The sequence below is a fragment of the Ictidomys tridecemlineatus genome, chromosome 2 (assembly GCF_052094955.1).
Source record: "Ictidomys tridecemlineatus isolate mIctTri1 chromosome 2, mIctTri1.hap1, whole genome shotgun sequence".
NCBI classification, from domain to species: Eukaryota; Metazoa; Chordata; class Mammalia; order Rodentia; family Sciuridae; genus Ictidomys; species Ictidomys tridecemlineatus.
The window spans coordinates 119,123,348-119,144,418 of record NC_135478.1 but is presented as its reverse complement, the minus strand read 5'-3'; the positions used below and the strand labels follow the sequence as shown (position 1 = coordinate 119,144,418).

The 21,071-nt window shown below is 44.8% G+C and overlaps 2 protein-coding genes across 15 annotated transcripts in view; one reads left to right on the top strand and one right to left on the bottom strand.

The window, feature by feature from the left end:
* The window catches only part of Ewsr1 (EWS RNA binding protein 1), a 27,043-nt gene extending 11,704 nt beyond the window's left edge, over nt 1-15,339 (bottom strand). For 3 of the 12 annotated variants that reach the window (XM_005336043.4, XM_005336044.4, XM_005336046.5), the window contains exons 1-7: nt 15,198-15,339; nt 11,370-11,406; nt 11,186-11,237; nt 9,549-9,672; nt 4,863-5,049; nt 2,629-2,796; nt 1,178-1,389 (exon numbers count right to left, since the gene is read on the bottom strand). In XM_005336043.4, the coding sequence (XP_005336100.1) occupies nt 1,178-1,389; nt 2,629-2,796; nt 4,863-5,049; nt 9,549-9,672; nt 11,186-11,237; nt 11,370-11,406; nt 15,198-15,210 (793 nt within the window). In that variant the 5' untranslated portion in view covers nt 15,211-15,339. Of the gene's footprint in view, nt 1-1,177; nt 1,390-2,628; nt 2,797-4,862; nt 5,050-9,111; nt 9,130-9,548; nt 9,676-11,185; nt 11,238-11,369; nt 11,407-13,545; nt 13,583-15,197 lie in introns of those variants that run through there. The other 9 variants (XM_021733762.3, XM_021733765.3, XM_078039676.1 and 6 more) reach the window with 6 other exon arrangements.
* On the top strand, nt 15,330-21,071 carry Rhbdd3 (rhomboid domain containing 3). 3 transcript variants are annotated; one of them, XM_078039685.1, is made up of 8 exons: nt 15,330-15,466; nt 15,984-16,144; nt 16,462-16,650; nt 17,803-17,991; nt 18,806-19,189; nt 20,121-20,283; nt 20,371-20,655; nt 20,729-21,071. In XM_078039685.1, the coding sequence occupies exons 4-8, from the start codon at nt 17,820-17,822 to the stop codon at nt 20,901-20,903; spliced, it is 1,179 nt and encodes a 392-aa protein (XP_077895811.1). In that variant the 5' UTR covers nt 15,330-15,466; nt 15,984-16,144; nt 16,462-16,650; nt 17,803-17,819; the 3' UTR covers nt 20,904-21,071. The 3 variants fall into 3 exon arrangements, with proteins under 3 accessions (XP_077895811.1, XP_077895810.1, XP_021589443.1); XM_078039684.1 differs by lacking the exon at nt 16,462-16,650 and having other exon boundaries at nt 15,338-15,468; XM_021733768.3 differs by lacking the exons at nt 15,330-15,466; nt 15,984-16,144; nt 16,462-16,650 and adding an exon at nt 15,645-15,815.

Below are 21,071 nucleotides of genomic sequence, written 5' to 3'. Positions count from 1 at the left end.
CTTTTAAATAAAACTACTGGTTCATCAAGGCTGAAATAACTTCATATAGTTAAACCTAGAATAATACACTTCAAAACCAGAAAAAAAACTCTCTAGACAAAATACAGTTTATAGGGTTCTATAACCTGAGATGTCTCCAAAAGTAGCTTTTTAAAAAAAAAAAAAAATTTTTTAGTTTTTTAGGTGGACAAAACATCTTTATTTTATTTTTATGTGGTGCTGAGAATTGAACCCAGGGCCACACGCATGCTAGGCGAGGGTGCTACCACTTGAGCCACATCCCCAAAAGCAGCTTGTTTATACTCCAAAAACAAAAAGAAATCAGGTTTCTTAGGGTTTGAGTATGCTGCTAAGGGCTGGGTTCTATTAAATAGCACTAATCAATGCACGGCCACAGCAAAATATGCCCATTGACAAAAGAACAGTAATTCAGGTACAAATTTGTTCCCTATTTTTTTTTTTTAATTTTGGATTTTTTAAAAAATTTTACAATGATGGGGACAGAACCCAGGGGTGCTCCACCACTAAGTGACATACTAGCCCTTTTTAGTATTTCGAGAGAGGGTCTTACTAAACTGTCCAGGCTGGCCTGGAATTTGTGATCCTCCTCTGTTGTGACAGTCACTGGGATTATAGGCATATGTTACTGTGCCTGGCTACTGTTTCCTAATGACTCAAGACTGGCAGGTCATAAGGAATGCTAGCTTCACTCACGGAATATAACCTACCCAAGGAGCAGGATTAGCAGTCTACAATAGTTTTTATAGTCTATTACAGTATCTTTTCTTTGGTACTAGGTTTGAACCCATAGGTACTTAAGCACTGATCCACATCCCCAGCCCTTTTTATTTTTCGAGGTAGTGTATAAGTTGCTGAGGCTGCCTTTGAATTTGTGATCCTCCTGCCTCATTCTCCAGAGATGCTGGGATTACAAGAGTGTACAAACCACCATGCTTGGTTTCTTTTTGTAACCCATTAAGAACATTTAAGTTGAAGGAAAAAAAAAAAACAACTGAAATTTTTATTGGGACATCTAAGCAGTCTGTAGGAATGTCATGCTCTAAAGCTGCATCCTGGATTCCAAAAGTTAAAAAAAAAAAAAAGGTAAAAGAATATTTCCTGTGTTCGGAAACTCCAAGCACAAATCATTCTTATTTTTCTCTTTTTAGCAACTCACTCTGCTGCCCGTAGCTGCTGCTCTGTTGGCTATATTGACTTGGAGCCTGGCTGTAGGATCCAGTCTGGGGGGGGTAACTAGTGGGAGGCTGCTGCCCATAGCTGCTTTGTTGACCATAGCTACTCTGCTGTCCATAGCTGCTCGGTTGCCCATAGGTGTTCTGCTGAGAGTAACTGCTCTGATCATAACTAGTCGGCTGTGTAGAGGAATAGCTGAAAGAAAAACAAAAACAAAAGTTTTAGGAAGAAGTCGTATTACTTCCCCAGGCCCTGAATGAGACAATCCCAGGTGTCACAGACATCCTTAAAAATGCAGTCATTTTCTATACTTCAACAGTATGAATTTAAAATGGAAATATTTTTGTACCTAGAATAAAGCTTTAAATGGGAAGAGGATAATAATTATTTAAACAATTCATCTGTACATTTTTAAGAGTCTCCTCTTGGATCCTCCACTCCCATTTAAAACAACAGTTACATTCAATGATATTCAAGGCAAATTTGAGAATTCAGCTGCTTCTATATTAATGTGCACTAAGGAAAGATTTGACTCAGGGAAAAATGTGCTGAGGAAAGTAGGAAGAGTTTATTTCAAAACTGCGTCCAACCATTCAAGTGATGAAAATGATCCTTTGAAAAGACCAGGCTGTTTGGTGGTAGAAGGTAAATGCATGCATGCATGCATGTATGTATGTATGTACGTATGAAAGAGGGTGTGTACATCACTCTAACATGGTAGCTTTCCCTTGGAGAGTATTCAAAACTGTTTTCTTCTTACAGTTTCAGCCTTTCATGTTGTGTATGAAATCTGGGCATCAGTTTAAAAAAAAGATGAATAAATAATCTTCTAAATAAAGGCACTGTATGAAAGATCAGTCTAATTGTATTAAATCAATATGATAATCTCAGGCAAGAAAACTAACCAAAGATACATTCTTGCAACAGACATTTGAAACTATGTCTTGCTAAATTGTTAGGCTGGGCCTTAACTCAAGCTCAAGGGATTCTTGTGCCTCAGCCTCCCAGGGATGTGCCACTGTGTCCAGCTTAAACTATGATAATGTGTGTTGAATTAAAATATAAAATGATTAAGGTGAAGTTTCTTTTATAATGTCCTGCACTTTACCTACTGGAAAAGATGGCTTCCTATTATCTCTGCTTCTCATCCTTCTGAGAATTAACTAAAAGAACAAAATTAAAGGGGAGAACTGAGAGATTTTTATCTGTATTTAGAGAAAATATTACTAGTTGCCAGGCAATGCTATGAGAAGCGAGGTCTGAGGCTTGACTATAACTACTTATGTTCAGAGTTACCACTGGGAGGGTCAAGACAACAAACTTTACCTGAGGAAGCCAAAGCAAGCCAGTCTACAACTTGGGGGGGGGGGGGGGAAAAACCAACACAACAACTTGTTATTCGACTAAGTCACTGACCACAAGAAAGAGACTGACCTGGTAGGAGGATAGGATGGAGGCGCGGTAACTGGCTGCATGGGGTAGCTCCCAGGAACCTGGGGATAACTGTAGTTACTCTGTCCGTATCCTAGGCTGGGCTGGTTATAACCCCCTGTGCTAGACTGAGGTTGACTAGTCTCAGCGGGCTTGTTACCATCCTGCGGTCTAAAAGGAGAGAGAGAGAAAAAGAATTTGTTCCTCAATCACACAGGTAAGAATCCTACAAATCTATGAAAATTATGCAAAGTTAGGATTGAACTCAGGAATAGTAAATTACATCAAACCCAGTGTTTCTCCAATTATGTCTGCTTGAAGATGACACTAAGAGTGAGAATTCATCATATATAGAAGAGATAGCAACTGCCCCACTCACTCTACAGTAACAGCCATAAAAGGCAGGTTCAAATATTGTGGCCAATTTAAGTGATCTAGGAGGGGATGTGGTTTACCAAGGAAGAAAACAACTTTTTTCTTATAATGAACTGTTGGAAACAATATATTTTAATATAACCCAAGTTCATGGCATTATAAATTTGGAAAATCTCCAAGTTTATGTTTCTCATTTATTAAGAACAGACTAGAAAAATCATTTCCTAACTTGGGCTGCCATAAATTAATCTAACCCTGCCTCAAAGTCTCCATAATGGAAAGAAAGATCAAGATGGGTAAGGCAGGGAGGTGGAAAACCAACCTTTATTCCAAAAAAACAAAAAAACTAAAACAAACAACAACCAGGGTTTACCTCTTAACTCTTAACAGTTTACACCAAGGCTGCCATGAAGTGAACTAGAGCTATTTTAAGCAAAGCCCAAAGAATCAGCAGGCAGACCAGAGACGATGCAGAAGTACCAGTTTCTCCACCAAGCTGAAATGTGTCACAGGCTGCCTCTTTCCAGTGGAAAAGGGAATAAATGTCATTGATCGAGAGAGAGGCAGACAGTTGCTTTAAAGTGATAAGGACTGAAAACCCAAGAAAAAGAGGAACCAGAAAGAATGACTTATCAAAAACCAATTCATGTATAATACCCTCCGGCTGTGACTTGGATATACTGTTACATCAAAAGCATCAAATGGGACTTTGCACATTTGATAACACTCTGAAATGCCTAGGTTGACCAAAATGGGCCCTTCTAGAATCAGCCGGTTAGTTTAAAGTAGTCACTTCACAGGCTGTCTAGCAAGTGTAAACTACCTAGTGGCTCTGATTACTCACAATGCATTTTAGAAGTAATTTTATAAGTGTTTGTTAGAGCTAATTTCTTACCTCTACAACACAGAAAAAGTCTAGGGTACAAGTTACAAGATTTATTCTCTTAAAAAAAAATTCTTCATTCAAATCTGAATTAGTGTTCATTCAATACTGTATTCAGAAGTCACCTAAGTGCACTGTCTAAAGCAAAGAGCTGAAATCTTCTGTTAAATAATAATGCACACGCTATCCAATCATGGGGCGTGAGCTTTGTTGGATTTAATATTCTCTCACAGCTGGGGAGAAATTATATTTGCTTATGTTATCAAGAGTCTACATAATGCAGAGAAAAAAATCATATCAACTTCTTAAGTAGAGACAGTTAATGTTTGAATTCCCAGATATGGGTATATCCTTTACTAATAACTGGATCATAGAACTATTTCTTGACTCATAGGATACTAATCTCCCTATCACGACCCACATTTTTCCCCAAAGGGAAAACTTTTACCCATCAAAAGGATCAATAAAACCTAAAGATAAAGGTATCAAAAATACAATTCTATTGGCAGTTCAGTTGTAAAGGAAAATACACATTTTTTTTCTGGGTTTAGCAAAGTAAAAATAATAGCCTCCTCCTATCTCCAAAAGTACGTTCTGAAACCAGACAATCTACTGATTGACATTTCTCTTTTTGGCCCTTAGACAGTGCCATTTCACTTCTAAGTGGAGAACACCTTTGTGCTGTGTTCTTGCACACTAGTTACTAGAATGACTATTAAGAACATAATGAGGTCAGGGTTGTGGCTCATGTGGCTCAGTGCTTGCTTAGCATGGGAGAGGCACTGGGTTCGACCCCCCCCCCCCGCATTGTGTCCATCCATTACTTAAAAAAAAAAAGAAAACCACAACACTTAAATGTGTGAGAATAATCGTTAAAAGGGAATTAAGTCACAGAATCTGTAAATGTACAGTTGCTTTCCCTCTCAAACCTGAGGCTCATGCATCTCAAGACAGTAGCGAGTACATGAGTGTACCTTACCTTGCAGGTGCAGTGGCTGCTGGCTGTTGCCCATAGCCAGGGTAAGCAGGCTGAGTCCCATATGCAGACTGGGCTGCATAGGAGGCCTGGGTGGTGGTGACGGTAGCGGTGGTGGTGTCATAAGCACCAGTGCCGTACCCCTGGACAGGCTGGCTGTATGCCTGGGGGGCAGTTGGGGTAGTATAACCTAGAACAAAGGAGAGCTAGGTCAGATTTTTCTGGCCTCCCCGGAGATCTGCCTAGATCCTTATAAAGAGAAAATCTGTAAACCACCCACTTTAAACCATCACATCCCTTTATATATTACCCTGCAGCAAGATTAGCAACAAACCAATATTTGAAGCTTATGTTCTCTGAAAGTACCTAGTTCTTAGTAAAGTAAAAAACTTTCATCTCATTTGCTTTAAAATACAATCTAATAAGGGGAGAAAGAATATGCTTTGGAAAAACTGATAACAGAACAGGCTTCCTTCTGTCCCCTCTTGAACACTTTAGACATGAGAGACGTCTGCTTTTTGCTGATTCAGCACTGATTTTGCTAGCAAACTTCCTTTTAAAAAGAAATTATTATTTTTTTTGTTTCAGGTGGACACAATATCTTTTATTTTTATGTGGTGCTGAGGAGCTAACCCAGTGCCCCACACATGCTAGGAGAGTACTCTACTGCTTGAGCCATAACCCCAGCCCAGCAAGCTTCCTTTTAACTAACGAACTTGAGTACCTCAAAAATCCCTCAAGCAGGAAATACAGTCTCCCAGAAATGGGGATAAGTGGCAAGTAACATGGCAATTTAAAATAGCTACAAAACAATGATCCAGATACTTGTTTAAGTACTTAAAACAATAATTTAGGAATTTACTTAACTACTTTCTTTCAGTCCCAACAATGCATCATGGACTGTTCATTTTATTTAAGGAAATTGGAAATTCTAGAGAACGTGTTTAATTTTTAGTGGAAGAAAGAACTGCCATTTATGTTTTAGGTAACAACTAAAAAACAATTATCAGCATTGAGCAGAAATGGTCCGAGGAATAAAGATCATATTACACATTATGTTTGCCTAACTAACAGATTATCCTATTTAACTTTTTGGATAAAACATTTTTTTTCGGGGGGGGGGGGGGTTGGAACCTAGGATGCTTTACCACTGAGCCACATCCCCAGTCCTTTTAACGTTTCAATATTTAAAGCCAATCATTTTAGTTAACATTTAGGGCCTTAAACTATACATGGAATAAAGTCTCTTTACAAACACACAATGTACTAGCCAAAAACAATTATCAACTACCACTTATTTATTTATGTGTGTGTGTGTGTGTGTTGTGTGTGTGTAGTGCTAGGGATTTCATCCAGACCTTCACACATGCTTAGGCAAGAACTCTACCAATGAGCTACATCCCCAGCCCCTCAACTTCTTTTTGCATGAGTGTCACTTCTTATAGCATAAAGCATAATACTTTCTTGCCTATCCCAAATATTTGTAGAAACTCTGAAATTATGTACAGTAACTTCCTTGTAAAAAGCAATGGATGAAATGTATATGAAAGTATACTTCATAAAACATCCCCAAACAATAGATGTTTGATGTGTTCATCTGAACTTTGTTTTGTTTTTGTAGTGCTGGGCATGTAAAACTCAGGGCCTTGTGTGTGCCAGGCAAGTACTGTAGCACTGAGCTATACCCCCATCCCCGTCTGTTTCATTATAAAGCTCTTTGCATGGGGCTGCAATGTGGCTCAATGGCAGATCATGTGCCTAGCATGTGAGGCTCTAGGCTGATCCTTGGTACTGGAGCAGGGGCGGGGCAAATCTTTGCAAGAGTACAAAAAGAGTAAAAATACAAAGCATTCATGTATTCAAAATTTACTAGAATCTAATTCCATCTACCCTATACTCTTACAGATTTCCCCTTACTTAATGATAGCCATCTATAAGATTCACAAGAAAAGTTAAAACAAACCAAAAAAACCCTAAAATTGATCAGGGAAATAACTATGTCACAAAACTATGCAGCAACAGAGCCTTGTAGTGCTAAATATTAGTCACTGAGTTAATCAATGATTTTAAAAATTAATCTGTAGTACTCACAAGCAGCCAAGCAAAATAGCCAAAGCTCATCAGAGCAAAATGATTCAATGACAACAAAAAAGACCAACAGCAAAAAAGACAACACATCAACTATGTTCTAATGACTTGATGTAAAAATATAGGAAGAAACATTTACACAAACCAACCCAAATATTTGTTTAACCTGAACAGTAAAAATCAGTTCGAGAATTCTATATGAATCAAGTAACTGAGATGCATATACAGTTCCTTTCTTCTGAAACTTAATTTGGAAAAACCATAGGATGGTGTATCTTTACACATCCCCTCCAATAATTATCCAGTGACTTTTATGTGCAAAGGAAAGGGTACCTCTTACAGACTACAAAGTCTACATAAACACTCTTTCTTACTACTAAATGCAAATCTCTGGGTCGTCAGTCACTGACTTCTATATTAGAACATCCTACACTTTTTGGACCCACAATCATTACAGGATTTTTTCCAATCAATGACAATGTGAATGCATGGCTCTGAATAATGTAGCAGACTACTACTTTGCTATAAATAACTTATATCTCTTCCCTATAAAATGGTTTAGGGATTCCAAAGCCTAGATCTAAGCCAATGTTTATTTTTTTAAAAAATATTACAGCCTAAATATGTAAAATTATTTCAAATTTTTTGCTTTAGAGAAATCTAAAATGCAATTTTACTTTCAGCTCTTTCCACAGAAAGTTTATATAAACTTCCCACCAAACTCACGACATGGTACTTTATTTTAGTTGTTGATGGACCTTTATTTATTTGTATGTGGTACTGAGAATCGAACCCAGTGCCTCACGCATGCTAGGCAAGTGTATTACCACTGCACCACAACCCCAGCCTATGACACTGGTAATTGATGAGGCAAATGACAGATTATTTTTCCTCTTACTAGACTATATATAATTTGGACAACTGAAGATAGGTGAAAAATAATTTTTATATCTTTTAACACTTTCTTATATTAAAACCTTGTATTTCCTTTTTAATTTATTTTTTTCTGGTATACCAGTGGTGCCTAAGCACTGAGTCATATCCCTAGCCCTTTTTATTTTGAGACAGGATTTTGCTAAATTGCTCAGGGCCCCACCAAGTTGCTGAAGCTGGCTTTGAACCTGTGGTCTTCCTGCTTCAGCCTACTGAGCCGCTGGGATTATACATGTGCACCATGCCCAGCTAGTTTTAAAATTCTTAAATAAGAAAAAAAGGTACTGGGGATTGAAACCTTAAGTTATTCAGGATGGGCTTGAACTTGTGACCCTTCTGCCTTGATTTCTCTAGTTTTGGGGACTATCAGTGTGTGCCTTCACACCCAGCTAAATCCTTTTTATGATACTAATAAAAAATGAAAGTAGAGAGCCTAAAACTTTACACAGCACTAGGTGGAAAAAAATTACCACAGACTATTTTTTTGGTATTGATATTGGGGATAGAACCCAGACCCCTGATAGAACCTTGATACTGAGCTACATCCCTTGCCCTTTTTGAGTCAGAGAGGGTCTCCCTAAGTTGCCAAGGCTGGGATCAAACTTGAAATCCTTCTGCCCTGCCTCAGCCTCCTGTGTTGCTGGGATTATATGTATGTAGCACCACATCCAGCTATCACAAACTTTTCACAAACTCCACTCAACTCCAGTAACAGGATATAATTTATTCTAATTCTTATTTTTTTGGCTTCCTGGATTATTATTATATGGAATATATTATATAAATCTAAGACATACTATGGATTAAAATAATTCATAACATTTGAAATAAAACAATGTGTCTGGACTAGAAACAAACCAACACACAAACATGATACATGCAGGGTGGCAATCTGCTCCTCTAAATAAATCTAATCATGCAATCTATTCCTCAGGGAATGGGGGAAATCGGCTGGTGAGTAATCATCTGAAATACCTTTGGGAAGGTGAATAAACTATTATTAAGACTTGACAAAAATGTTAAATAATAATACCTTTCCCAAAATTATATTTAAAAAAGGACATGGATCTGCAAATGGCACCTGAAGCAGTTTTTTTCATTAGCACCTTTTTGTGTGTGATGTTAGAAAGTCTTGGGGTTAAACAAATGGAAACACCTAAAAGGGTTAACATTACAGGGTTAGACAAGATGGAAAGCATTTCCCATGCAAGAATGAGCAGGATAGTCAAACCTGTACTGGTCCCTTCTACTGTGGAAAGCACAAAACAAAAAGTAGAGGGTACACTATCAGATGAAGCAAACAGATGGGAAAACCAGTTTGATTTTTAAGCAACTCAGTTTCACAAGGCTCATTCTTATTCAGTATTAGCATTAGCACTATATTTTAAGTAGTCTCCATTTTGTTTTGAGATTATTCAATAAAGAGTACAAAGTTCAAAAGTTCTTTACTCCCTTGAAATTCATCCCACCCACATTCTTTTAGATATCCCTCAAAGAAAATTTAAGGAAGTGGGGGAGGGACAAAAACAAAAAACCCCCTCCTCCTTAAAATAAAAGATCCCCAGATGACAATGTAAGAACCAGAATGTATATCCAAGAATATGAGTAACAAGTTTCTGCAAATGCCCAGCCATTATGATCCCCCAAACCCCCCAAAGCACGCCTTACCAGTGGGAGGCTGTCCATAAGAAGTTGCATATGCAGTCTGCCCATAGGTGGCAGTGGTCTGAGCCTGGGTATAGCTGACATCAGTAGGCTGTCCATAAGTTCCATAGCTTTGTTGCCCATATGCCTGCTCCAAAGAAAATGCATGAAAGAACTTCACTTATGAATCCTGTATTTTAACAATAAATAATTGGATAGACTTTAATCTGCTTAGTTTATTAATAAAGTTAACAAAAAGATTCCTGATAATTGGGCAAAACCCCAGTTAACTATAAAGGAGGTCAACATACTCTTAAGGGAAGAGCAATAAGGGAGGGCACAGGTGTGTAATTGTCAGCACTTAGTGCAGCAGTTTTAGTAACTAGAAACAAATGCTAGGAAAACAGAATGGATAAAGGAAATCAAGATGAAGCTAAAATCTGTCAATTCTGAAAACCAGAATTTCAGCATGACTACACTCTATGTTCTCACAGTTAGTACATCAATATTAAGTCAGCAAGGAATGAGTTGTTCTTTCAGATATTAACATGATCTTATTGTAGGTCTGTTTGAATGGCCAGTTATGTAAGATATGTCAGAGACATTACATTCTGCCTCTCCTACACGGTAGTTATTAGTTATCTATTTTATGACATAGGCCATTTCAGAATTTGAGGTGATCTCAGGACACTGAAAAAACTCTTTTAAGTTTTTTGGATTTTTTGGTGCTGAGGATTGAACCCTTGTGCATGCAAGGCAAGCACTCTACCAACTGACTATATATATCCCTAGCTCAACCTCGAAGTTTTTAAACACAGACTTGTACTGGAAAGAGCTCAAGAGCTCCTCAGACTGGCAGCTAGGACTTTTAGAGCTGACCCCACTACTTAAAGTGTAGTCACTGGCAAGTTATGTAGAATCTATGCACTACAATTTTCTCATTTGCAAATGGTCCTATCATCATCTTCTGCAGAACTGCTATGATAATTAAATTCAAACATAATAAAATGTAAAAATACCATGCATGGGACAGGACCTCTAACTTAAGAAAGGACAAAAATCTAGAAAGTCACTGAAAGCCAATCCCCAACTTTGGGATGGTTTCATTTATGATGCAGAATGGAGCCCTTTGCACTCCACTAAGGAAGTTCAAAATTTCTGAATTTCTAATGATTAAACAAAAAATTCTACTATTGCTGTTTTGTGTTTCATTTAAGTTGCTGATGCACATAATACATTTATTTATGCAGTGCTAAGGATTGAACCCAGGGTCTCATGCACATAAGGCAAGCACTCTACCACTGAGCTACAACCCTAGCTCTCACGTTACTTTTACCTAATTTTTGAAAAATATCTGTTAGCTGGTGTTTTAATAGCCAATAGAAACTTTTTATCTGGAGGGCTGGGTTGTAGCTTAGTGGTTGAACGCTTGCCTTGCATGTGTGAGGCACTGGGTTCAATCCTCAGCACCACACAAAAAAATAATAGTTATAAAAATACATATATACTAAAATAAATAAAACAAAAATATTGTGTCCATCTACAAATAAAAAAAAATATTTTTTTTAAAAAAGAAACTGTCCTTTGCAGTGTTCCCTTAAAAAAAGAAAGAAACATTTTTACTTGGAGATGCAGTTACATTTAATTATCTCAAAAATTACCTGGGTGGTCTGTGCATATCCTTGAGTTGGCTGGGCGGTGTAAGCACTGTAGCTGCAAAAGAATTAAATGCAAGAACTGAACATAGAATGTTCTTATTCCATTACTATATCTTCTACAATTATAGGAGGCTCCATACTCTAAAAACATTAATCACAGACAAAATATCACAAAAAACTGACTTACCCCTGCTGGGCTGCAGCTTGGCTGTAGGTACTGTAATCTAGAGGAAACAATGAGAGAAAATAGTGTAAAGTCAGTAAAGACAAGATGAAAGGGGAAAAAAAATAAGTGCAAGGAATTCAAGGTACCAAGAACCCAAAACTATTTAGAGAGAACTGACACAGGTCCAAATGACTACCTCTTATTTCTCAACAGCAACCAAAATAATTAAGTCTAAGTTAGTTAAACTCGGAAAGTTTGAATATGGTGCTAACTTAGGAGATCAAGATCAGCTGATGTGGCAAGGATCCTTTGCATGTTCCCATGACCATAAACCCTCTTTAATCACAGGCTATCATTTCAAATGCATGATCAGTCTAAGGTTATAGAGGATCAGATGTTTTCCATTCATAAAGAAAGAAAACATGCAACAATATTACAATGTTTAACACCAAACTGATTAATTAGCAGTTGCATTCCTCAAAAACTAGTTTTTCTATCACTACATCTTGCTTTGGTGAGCAAGACCAACCATAATTCCCTAGCACAATGTCATTGAAATGGAATGGCAGAAAATTATATCTAGTGTTATAATCAAGTATTTTAAAGAGTCTGCCAACTGCACCAGGGCTACATCAGTATAGTAACTCAAAAGCTAGATACATTATAAATCCTAGTGCAGTCAAGTTAAGTAGAATCTTGAAAATTGTCAAAGAGGAGAAAGCATTTAATCTGCCAGGGAACAATATGATTTTAGATAACTCTACTGTATTTCCTAAAATCCAAAGTGATTTGAAAAAATAAAAAATAAAAATAAAAAGTATCCACAAAATTTCTTCTTTCTAAATAAATACTCCTACAATTTTCCTTTCCACAGCAAATTTACAACATCAAAAGGGACTGCAGCCCGCTGAGGTTCTGCAGCAAACAGCAAATAAAACCGCTAAGTTTTCATAGCACCACTGAATTAAAGTTATATAAGTTTAGGTGTTTTCTCCTCCTAAAGGCAGCTAACGTAATCATCTTAAATTCTGCCCAATTCTTTCCTCTCCACAAGAATACACATCCTGTTCAATGCTTGAAGACAGTACTGCCATTAAGATAGGGGAAAAAAGGGTCCTTTCTTTTCCAGTCAGAAAGTAGTCCCTCATCCAAAAGCAACAGTTGACATCTCAGTTCTTCATGGAGGGATTCTACCCCACTTGATGAAATCCAAAGACTGCCTCACAATCTCTTGGCCTCAGAGTTCTTTGCTGAATCCATCTCTTTAAGTTGGTTTGTTTACCTCTTTGCACTTAACTTTCCTTCCTCACTTTAACACAGAACCCTGAATCATTAACATTATCAAATCAACTGCCCCAAAGATATCTATAACCAAAAAACCCTGATCTGTTGAAGATAATCTTAAAGCATTTTTAATAGCACTACGTTATATTCTTTACACAACCTATAAAAATTAAGTGTAAATCATTCCTTCCATATGGCATTCACAAAATACCAATGAAGCAACTAAAACAAAATATTTCAACCTGCATTTTACTGATGTTTCTATAGGAGAAATGATTTTAAATCAATGACATATAGTGCAATACTTAACAAGACTTCTACACAAGTGCAATTATATAAAGCATAAAATTGGCAAAGCTGATATGGAACAGCTAATGACCTCAGTTCAGTGAGAAACCAGAAGACTTGGGTCTCCGGTATGGTGGGAGTAAATTTGTTGTTTCATGAAAACCTTACAGTACACAAACATCCTATGGCCTCAAAAATGTTACAGTTACACACTGATCAAATTATTCAACAACCAGTTGTGCTTGTTTCTAATCCCCAAATGCACAATTGAAGACTTTACTAAAACACAGCATAGGCCAAGGAGAAGGGCTGAAGTTGGGGATTAGGGCCCAGAATGCTGGTAATGTTCTATTTCTTGGTGCAAATGGTGGTTGGAGGCTTTGTACTATAATCCTGCTAAAATGGACATACTCTGCAGGTACTTTACTACATGATATAAATGAGGGGAAAACACCTAACCATTACCCAAGACAGTAGCATTAGGGCTGACACTACCCAAGGTGTAGAGATCTAGAGCTTCAGATTACATAAGGCATTGAAGTCAGCATGGGGCAACTTTGGGCAGAAATGCTTTTGCTGTAAGGTCAGGAGGGCTCAACAAACTTTTTTAAAAGGTCAAACTTACATAAAAAAGGTCTAGCATACATACTCCCACATTTTCCAGGAAAGGAACCTAAGGTGCAGATAAGTTATGTTATTCCCCAAAGGTCGCCCAGAAGGGCTTAATCAGGTGTGGCTATGAAAACCACGTGCAACTCTAACACAGTATACTGGAAAAAGGCATGTTCAGCAATACAGAAACTTGAATGTACACATTTGGCCCCCTCAGGCTTTGGAAGGCAGGAATAGGGTGGAAAGGCATGGGGGAAACCATCTACCACCAGAATGTCTTGGGACATGGTATCTCAGAGTCCTCTCTTCTAGGGGACACTCCTGGTAGTCTGGCACCAAAAGCCAACATTTACCTTTTCCTGAACAGACAGATGGGCAGAGTTCTTAAATTGTCCTTCACCTGCTGGATGCTGAAGTCTTTCCAAAGTAAAACTCTGAAGGACTCAGAATTTTCCTTCCCTCTCATTCGGCTCCCCCCTTCCTCTAAGGCCTGGAATCCGGCCCGCTTAAGAATACCCCCAGAGGCAAAACACTCCACACAGCCAATAACCCTGGATTAGAAAACGACAAGCTGCAAACTGCAGGCAAGGCTGCGGGGCAGTTAAGACCCCCCTACCCATATTCTAGAGTTCTCACCCCGGGCTTTCTTTTAAAGTTCACTCTGCGCTGCCCCCCCCACGCCCGCCGCATCAGTTCACGAAATAAACAAGCTTGGCGAATATAAAAACGTGCAAAACGATGGCTGAAGCATAATTCAAAGGTCGGCTAGGGCTTTTTTGTCCCTCTTGGATCAAAGAGACCAGAAATTTCTTTCTGGTAGAAATTCTGGTCTCCTGATCCAGGCCGGCCTTATTATACAACCGATCTCCCTCGGCGTTGGCTGAAAAGGGGCCCCGGGAAGCCACTTAATTGCTTTTTGGGGGAGGAAAAGAGGTAGTGTTAACACAAAACTATAAAAACTGGTAAGTTCAAGGGAGCAGCAAATTGGGGGCCTCTAAAGGTGGGGGACATTCCGTCTGAAGGCCAACGGGGCAGAAGTCGTGCTCGGGCTGAAGCCACCCAGGCGGGCAGCTCGGCAGCCCCACTTCACCGGGCCCGAAGGATGACGGGGCTGGCGCTCATAAGCCGGCGCCCCTCAGCTCCCATTGCAAGGCCTTTTTTGTTTATTTGCTTTTTTCTCCGAGTTTCTCCGTGAAAAGAGTCGCCCTGGAGCTAGGGCCGCCTCCCTGGGAATCGGAGGGGGTCACGAGGGCAGCGGGCCCGCGGCTTCTCCAGCCCCCCTCTTTCGGGGTGACAGGCTCGAGGCGCGGCCGCGGACCCCCCTTCACGCGGGGCCTCAGAGGCCGCAGGCCCCGCCCACGTGGCGGCCGGAGCGCGGGGCCTGACGACCGCCACACAATGGAGGCCAAGACGGGCCCCGCGCGCCCCCGCTGCCGCGAGCCCCCCGCGCGCCACGGGAGCCGGAAGGTTCCAGAACCGGCCCACCCGATGGGGGGAGGGGAGAAGACGAGACCGCGGGCCCCCCGAACTCGTCGGGCCGTGGAGGGTACCTCCAACCCCTCTCGGCAACTCCACTCAGTCATCTCGGCCACCCCCAAAGAGGAGAAGCCCCCAGTTCGGGCTTCCCGACCGTCGCCTGCGCGACCGCAGTTCCACCACACTTACCCGTGGACGCCATTTTCTCTCCTTCCTCCTCGTTCTCTCAACGTCCGTCTCCCTCTCGCTTTCCCTCTAGGCGCCGCACTGCGCAGGCGCGAAACTCGCAACCTCGGGCGCTACCATCGGGCCAGGCCACGGGGGTGGGGGAAGAAGGAATGAGCCACTGCTTTTTCGATCTTCACGCCCGAAACTGTTGTCTCAATCTTCTCTTAAGATCGCCGACGTGACGCGAGAGCCAAAATAGCACCGAAGGGGCCGGAGTGGGTGGTGAACCGGTGTCAGTATCAAATCAGAGCGATTCCCCGCACGAGGCTAGGTCGTTCGCAGTGGTTACGTCCGCGGGCTCAAGGGACCGTCTCTGAAGAGTCTGCCCTGGAGGGAAACGGAGGCCGGCCGGAGAGGCTGGGGGAAGGGATCGGGGCCTAGAACAACTGCTGACTAATCGGCGGGCGGCGGGCGGCGTGGGAGGGGGAGGGGGTTGCGCTGTGGCCGGTCGGCTGGGGTCACGCGCCTTCGTGCGCGCACGATGGGTTTGGAGCCCCTGGGCCTCAGCCCGGAGCCGGAGTGCCGACTCCCAGCCGGGGGGCCCCGCCCGGCCCTCTGGTGTGGGGGGCGTGCTCCGCGGTGAGTACCTCGGACGCGTGGCCGGGGCCTGCGGGGGAGGGGTCCGAGGCCGGTGAGCTAGGTGGGACACCCCGAACGCCTGGCCGGCCCCCAGGGCCCTCCCCCAGTAACGGTCGGCCTTGAGAAGGTCCTTTAATCTTCCCGCATCCAATACCCTTGTCTTAACAGAAGGGGAAACTGAGGCCGAAGAAAGTTGAGTACGTTCCCCAAAGTCACAAAGCTGAGTTTGGCCCAGAACCTAGGATACCCACCAGCCCACTCTGTCCACCATCCGGAAGAATCGTCCCCGTCCTTGACTTCCCATTCTGTGCGCCTGGCTTCCCTCTAAGGTAGGCAGGGCCTTGGGGTGCTCAGCCCCATTTTGTGAATTGAAGAAGCAGCTCCAGAGGGCTCAAGTCCCAGTTCTGTGTCTGTGGGCAAGTCCTTCACCCTTGTTTTGGTGCCCTGTAGGTGGATGGTTGTGAGGGTGAAAAGGAAGTTTGCTGCTACCTTAGACTCTACCCCCAGGCAAGGCTGTCACCTGCCCACTTTCCCAAACCTCCTCCCAGTGGCATACATAGGTGGGTGCTCAGATCCAGTGCAGGGCAGGCTCACCCTAAATTCCTGAGCAGAACTGGAAGCCAAGTTCGTGGGTTTTTTTTTTTAGTGAACACAGAAAAAGCACCAGCTGTGTGCTGGGAGTACCCTGGTGAACCTGGGGATAAGAGGAGCCCCTCCTCCTATGAATTCAAACTACCTACTTCGGGAGGCATGCCAAGCTGTGCTCATGAGATAGGATAAGAGCTATGAAATGAAGTGTCAGAGGGGAAAGGACATTTGAGCTGGGTTTCAAAGGGTGAGTAGAAGTGTGACCATTGGAGAGTTGGAAGGAAAGACATTTCAGGCAGAGAAGTTTTCCTCATTTTCCCTGCAGGACCTGGCAGATGCAGGGGCTGCCCTTGGCAAGGAAGCCGACTAGGCAGCCTTCCTGTGTCTCTGGGATCTTATTTTCTTCTCTGAATCAGCTCAGTAGGCATCCTGAGACAGAGCCCTGGCCAGGGGTGAAGGGGCTCCAGCAGGGGCTGGAGGACAGCCTGGATGTCATAGGGGAACATGGGGGAGAAAAGAGCTTTGCTTTGTGGGCAGGGAATGGCAAGGTTTGGAGCCCAGAGCTTGGACCAGAGAGGCTTGAGCAACTAACTTCCTATTGAGGCTCTTTGGGCCAGTTGGCAGCTGTATGTGCATATGTGGGGATGAGGGGATGGCTACAGTTTACTGAGCAGGAACTGTAGGCTGGAGCCTGCCTTAGCCTATTTCTTTCTCTTCTCACACTATGAAGAAAGGATTTTCTTATTCCCCATTTCACAGATGAGAAAGGGAAGGTTCAGAGGCTGGGAAAGTTGTCCCATTATATAGCAGAAAGAGATGGAACAGATATTGGTGTTTTATGTGACGGGAGAAGTTGGGGCCAGAGAAGCTATGTTCAGGATTGGGGAGGAGGAGATGCCTTAGTTCCAGGTCATTTTGTATGGCTCACAGTGTGGGACCCTGTTACCCCTCTGCCAGTCCTCCCCCACCCTCTCCCCAGTCTGCCTATTGGCTGGCTTTGACCCCTTGGTCAAGGGCAACTGTGGCCATCTGGAACCCTAAGACTGGGCAAAATGGAGTAGTAGTGAGAGGAAGGTAGTAGTCTGAGGGAACTAGGAAGCAAAAGGTGGCTAGAGGTGGCCCTGAATATGCCCTGGGGGAGCTCTACCCTTCTTTTTCTATAGTCCAGGGCCCCAGTTAACTTTCCAGGCCCAGTACCAGGGCCCATCTGAACTCAGGACTCTCACATATGGGCAGGTGGAAGGGAAGATGGATTGGGCTCTGGGCTCCACTGTGGCCAAGCTGCTGGGCCTGCCTCTCTATCCTTAGTTCCCAGCACTGTAAAACGAGGCGGGTCAAGTGTGGGGAGTGAGAGAGATAAAACCTGCAGTAGTAACTGTTGTTTCCTTTACTCCCACAGTACAGAGCCCCGGGGTCATGCTTGACCTTCCTCAGCCAAGTATGCATGCCAGGGAACCCCCTGGCCTATTGTCTCCAGCGCTGCCTCTTGCCTCCTCTGTCCTCATGCTGCTGATGAGCAGCCTGTGGCTGGTGGGGGCCGGCCCCAGCCTGACCCTGGCTCCGGAGCTGCTGTTGGACCCCTGGCAGGGTGAGGGCCAGCCAAGTGGACCTAGGAGAGTCTGGAGAGTTGCTGCAGGGTCTGCAATCAGTTGGTGGGAGCAGCATGGTTGTACAGGGGTGGGACCTAGTACCCTGGGGACGATCAGCTTAAATAGGAGCATGCCCAGCTCATCCACAGCCAGGGAGGGCCAAGGACCCTGCAGAAGGGCCAGCAGGGTGGGGTGGGAATTTGTGGGGAGGAGTTCTCTTCTGACAGCCTTCCCTCAAAATCAGTACTAAGCTTTCAGCTAAGCATGAGGATGGGGAGGTGGTGCTAGGGCTTGGAGGAGTGGTCCCCAGTTGAGCACTTGTTTTGTCAATAATAACAACAGCTCCAGTTTATAATTGAGGAACCCAAATGATGCTCAGAAAGGTTAAGTAAATTGTCTAAGACCACACAGCCTGGGGAGTGAGGTGGCTCCAGGAGTGAAGCGGGAAGTCTCATGACAATTTGTGCTTCCACCTGGGCTTGACGGATTTGGTAAATTCTGTAGAGCACCTTCACCATGCCTGACACACAGTGAGTGCTCCATAGTGAGTGCAGAAGACTTGAGTGGTTGGTCCTTTGTTCTGTTTAACACAACAGGGGTGTGGCCATGACATTTGGAAGCCCTTGGTCCCCTCTACTTGGTCCTAATCACTAATAGTGATTAGGTGCTAGTAGTGAGCACATTGCTTCCTGCTGAGGGGAGGCTGGTTTAGGAGGTGGTCCTGGTGGAGGCTGATCCCCCGACCTAGCACACCTGGAACAGCCTTGAAGGGTGGGGCCAGTAACCAGGCGCATAAGCCCTTCTCTCTCCCAGTGCACCGGCTGCTGACCCATGCCCTGGGCCACACGGCCCTGCCTGGCCTGCTCCTGAGCCTGCTGCTCCTGCCTGTCCTGGGCTGGCGGCAGGAGTGCCACCTGGGCACACTGCGATTCCTGCACGCCTCTGCCCTGCTCTCCCTAGCCACTGGGCTGCTGGCTGTGCTGCTGGCAGGCCTTGGTGTGTCCAGTGCAGCTGGTAGCTGTGGATACATGCCTGTCCACCTGGCCATGCTGGCAGGGCAAGGTCACTGCCCTAGATATTCCCAGGGGCTGCTGCCACCGTGGTTGCTGCCATGGCTGCTGCTTGCCCTGACCCCCCTGCTCAGCTCCGAGCCACCCTTCCTGCAGCTCCTTTGTGGCCTCCTTGCTGGCTTGGCCTGTATCCTTTGCCTGAGTACAGGGCCCGGGCCTGTGGGTACTGTGGCTAGGGCTCCGGGTGGAAAGGAAGTGGTACAATGGAGTCAGGCCCAAGCAATGTCCGGTGGCTGTGCACACATATCTGGGAGCATCTCCCTCTGGGCCATGCTCGGGCTAGGGACTGGGGGCTCATGACCAGGTGGAGGAGCCAATTACAATTTAAAGGGCCCCATGGGAAGCCTGGGGGTGCTGAGGTGATCCACGAGGCACTAACAGGACCCACTAACTTGGGTCCTGAAGGTGGCATCTGTGCCAAACATTCAGGAGGAAGGGTTTAGGTGAACAGAAGTGAAAAAGCCGGCCACTTGGTGGACAGCAAGTGCGAGGGCCAGGGGCGGGAACGAGCCCGGGGTTCTTTGGGAACTGAGAGTGACAGTCGGCTGGAGGTGCAGTTGCCTTAAACATAGGCTTTTGCTCCAAAGATGCTTAATACCTGTTGGGGGAAACTGCCACCAGAGACAATAGGCTGCCCCTCTACCCCGCTGTGGGGACTTCAAGGGAAGAGTCTGTTTCTAACACCAGCTGCCCAGGCCTGTCTGAATGGAAGCATGGTGGCCTGGCTGAGGCCAGGAGAGGTGTCAGTGGAACTTTTCCTGGCAGAATCACAGACGTGAGCAGGCAGGCGGGTCCCTGGAACAGCAGCTGGGGTGGCTGAGGCTGGGAGGGCTGGATTGGGAGCAGGCACTTCTGGCTCATGCTCTTGGTTGAGTGGCTTGTTAGGTCCCCCTCTTTGTCTTGCTGTTGTGGGGTGAAGACACTTTTCTTCAGGGCCATGGGGAGTTAGACACCCAGGAATGAACGCCCAGCACTCTCGGCCTGGGGCTGGCCGTGCAAAGCAGGCCCATCCCTGCCTGGCTTCGGTTTTCCTTGACCAACTGCCCTGCTCTGGGCAGATGCTGCCAGAGCCTTAAGGTGGCTGGAGCCCTCGGAGCAGCGCCTACAGGTGATGCAGGAGAGCATCTTGTGTAGGACCCTGGCTAGGTGCTGGCCTTTGAGGCTCCTTCCCACCCCAGGCAGCCTGGCTGAGCTGCCTGTCACCCTTCCTGCTGGAGCGAGGTGAGGGTGATGCTGTGACTTGGCCCTGCTGGTCGAAACCATGGTGGTGACTGGTGGCAAGGCCCTTCTCTGCTTTCACCCTCGCAGGTCTGCCATCCCTGGATCTCCTTACCAAGTCTCCCCTCCGCCCTGGTCCCATGGTGATGGCACAGCCCAGCTCCCGCCAGGCCCGGGGCCCGTGCAGCTGACCTGGGAGGACCTGGAGGTGGGCCTGGACTGGGCTGGGTCCCGCTTCCCCCCAGGGGCCCCGATGTGGGCCGTCCTGGATGAGCAGATGCTGCAGGAGGGGATTCAGGCCTCACTGCTTGACAGGCCAGTTGAGGAGACCCAAAGCCCACTGTGGCTGCCCAAGTCCTCAGTGTCCTCTCTGCGGTAAGCAGGGTTGGGGAGGTTGGGGCTCTGGTGTGGGGCCAGGGCCGCCCGGACACTCCCTCCTTGTCCACAGGCTGCAGCAGTTGGAGCGCATGGGCTTCCCCACAGAGCAGGCAGTGGTGGCACTGGCAGCCACAGGCCGTGTGGAGGGTGCTGTGTCACTGCTTGTTGAGGGGCAGGTGGACACTGCGCCCCTGGTGACCCAGGAGGAGGTGGCTGCCCACTGCAAGGGCCCTGGGCCTCCCTAACCCAGGCAGAGGGTGGGGGCACAGGCTTGGCCTAAAGGCAGGTAGCCTGAGTCCCTGCTCTGTCCACTGAGCCACCGTGGGATACTGGGGCACCCCTGGGGGCAGGGGAGGCCCCAGAGCATGCTGCCTGGTAGCTTTTTTAAGAATAAAAGCCAATTCATTTTCCAA

Excerpts from the sequence above, each read along its gene's own strand:
- Rhbdd3 (XM_078039685.1), top strand. The coding sequence starts at position 17,820 with ATGCTTGACCTTCCTCAGCCAAGTATGCATGCCAGGGAACCCCCTGGC. Across the intron at positions 19,190-20,120 it reads CCTCCTTGCTGGCTTGGCCT|ATGCTGCCAGAGCCTTAAGG; the intron begins GTATCCTTTGCC and ends TGCTCTGGGCAG. Across the intron at positions 20,656-20,728 it reads TCCTCAGTGTCCTCTCTGCG|GCTGCAGCAGTTGGAGCGCA; the intron begins GTAAGCAGGGTT and ends CCTTGTCCACAG.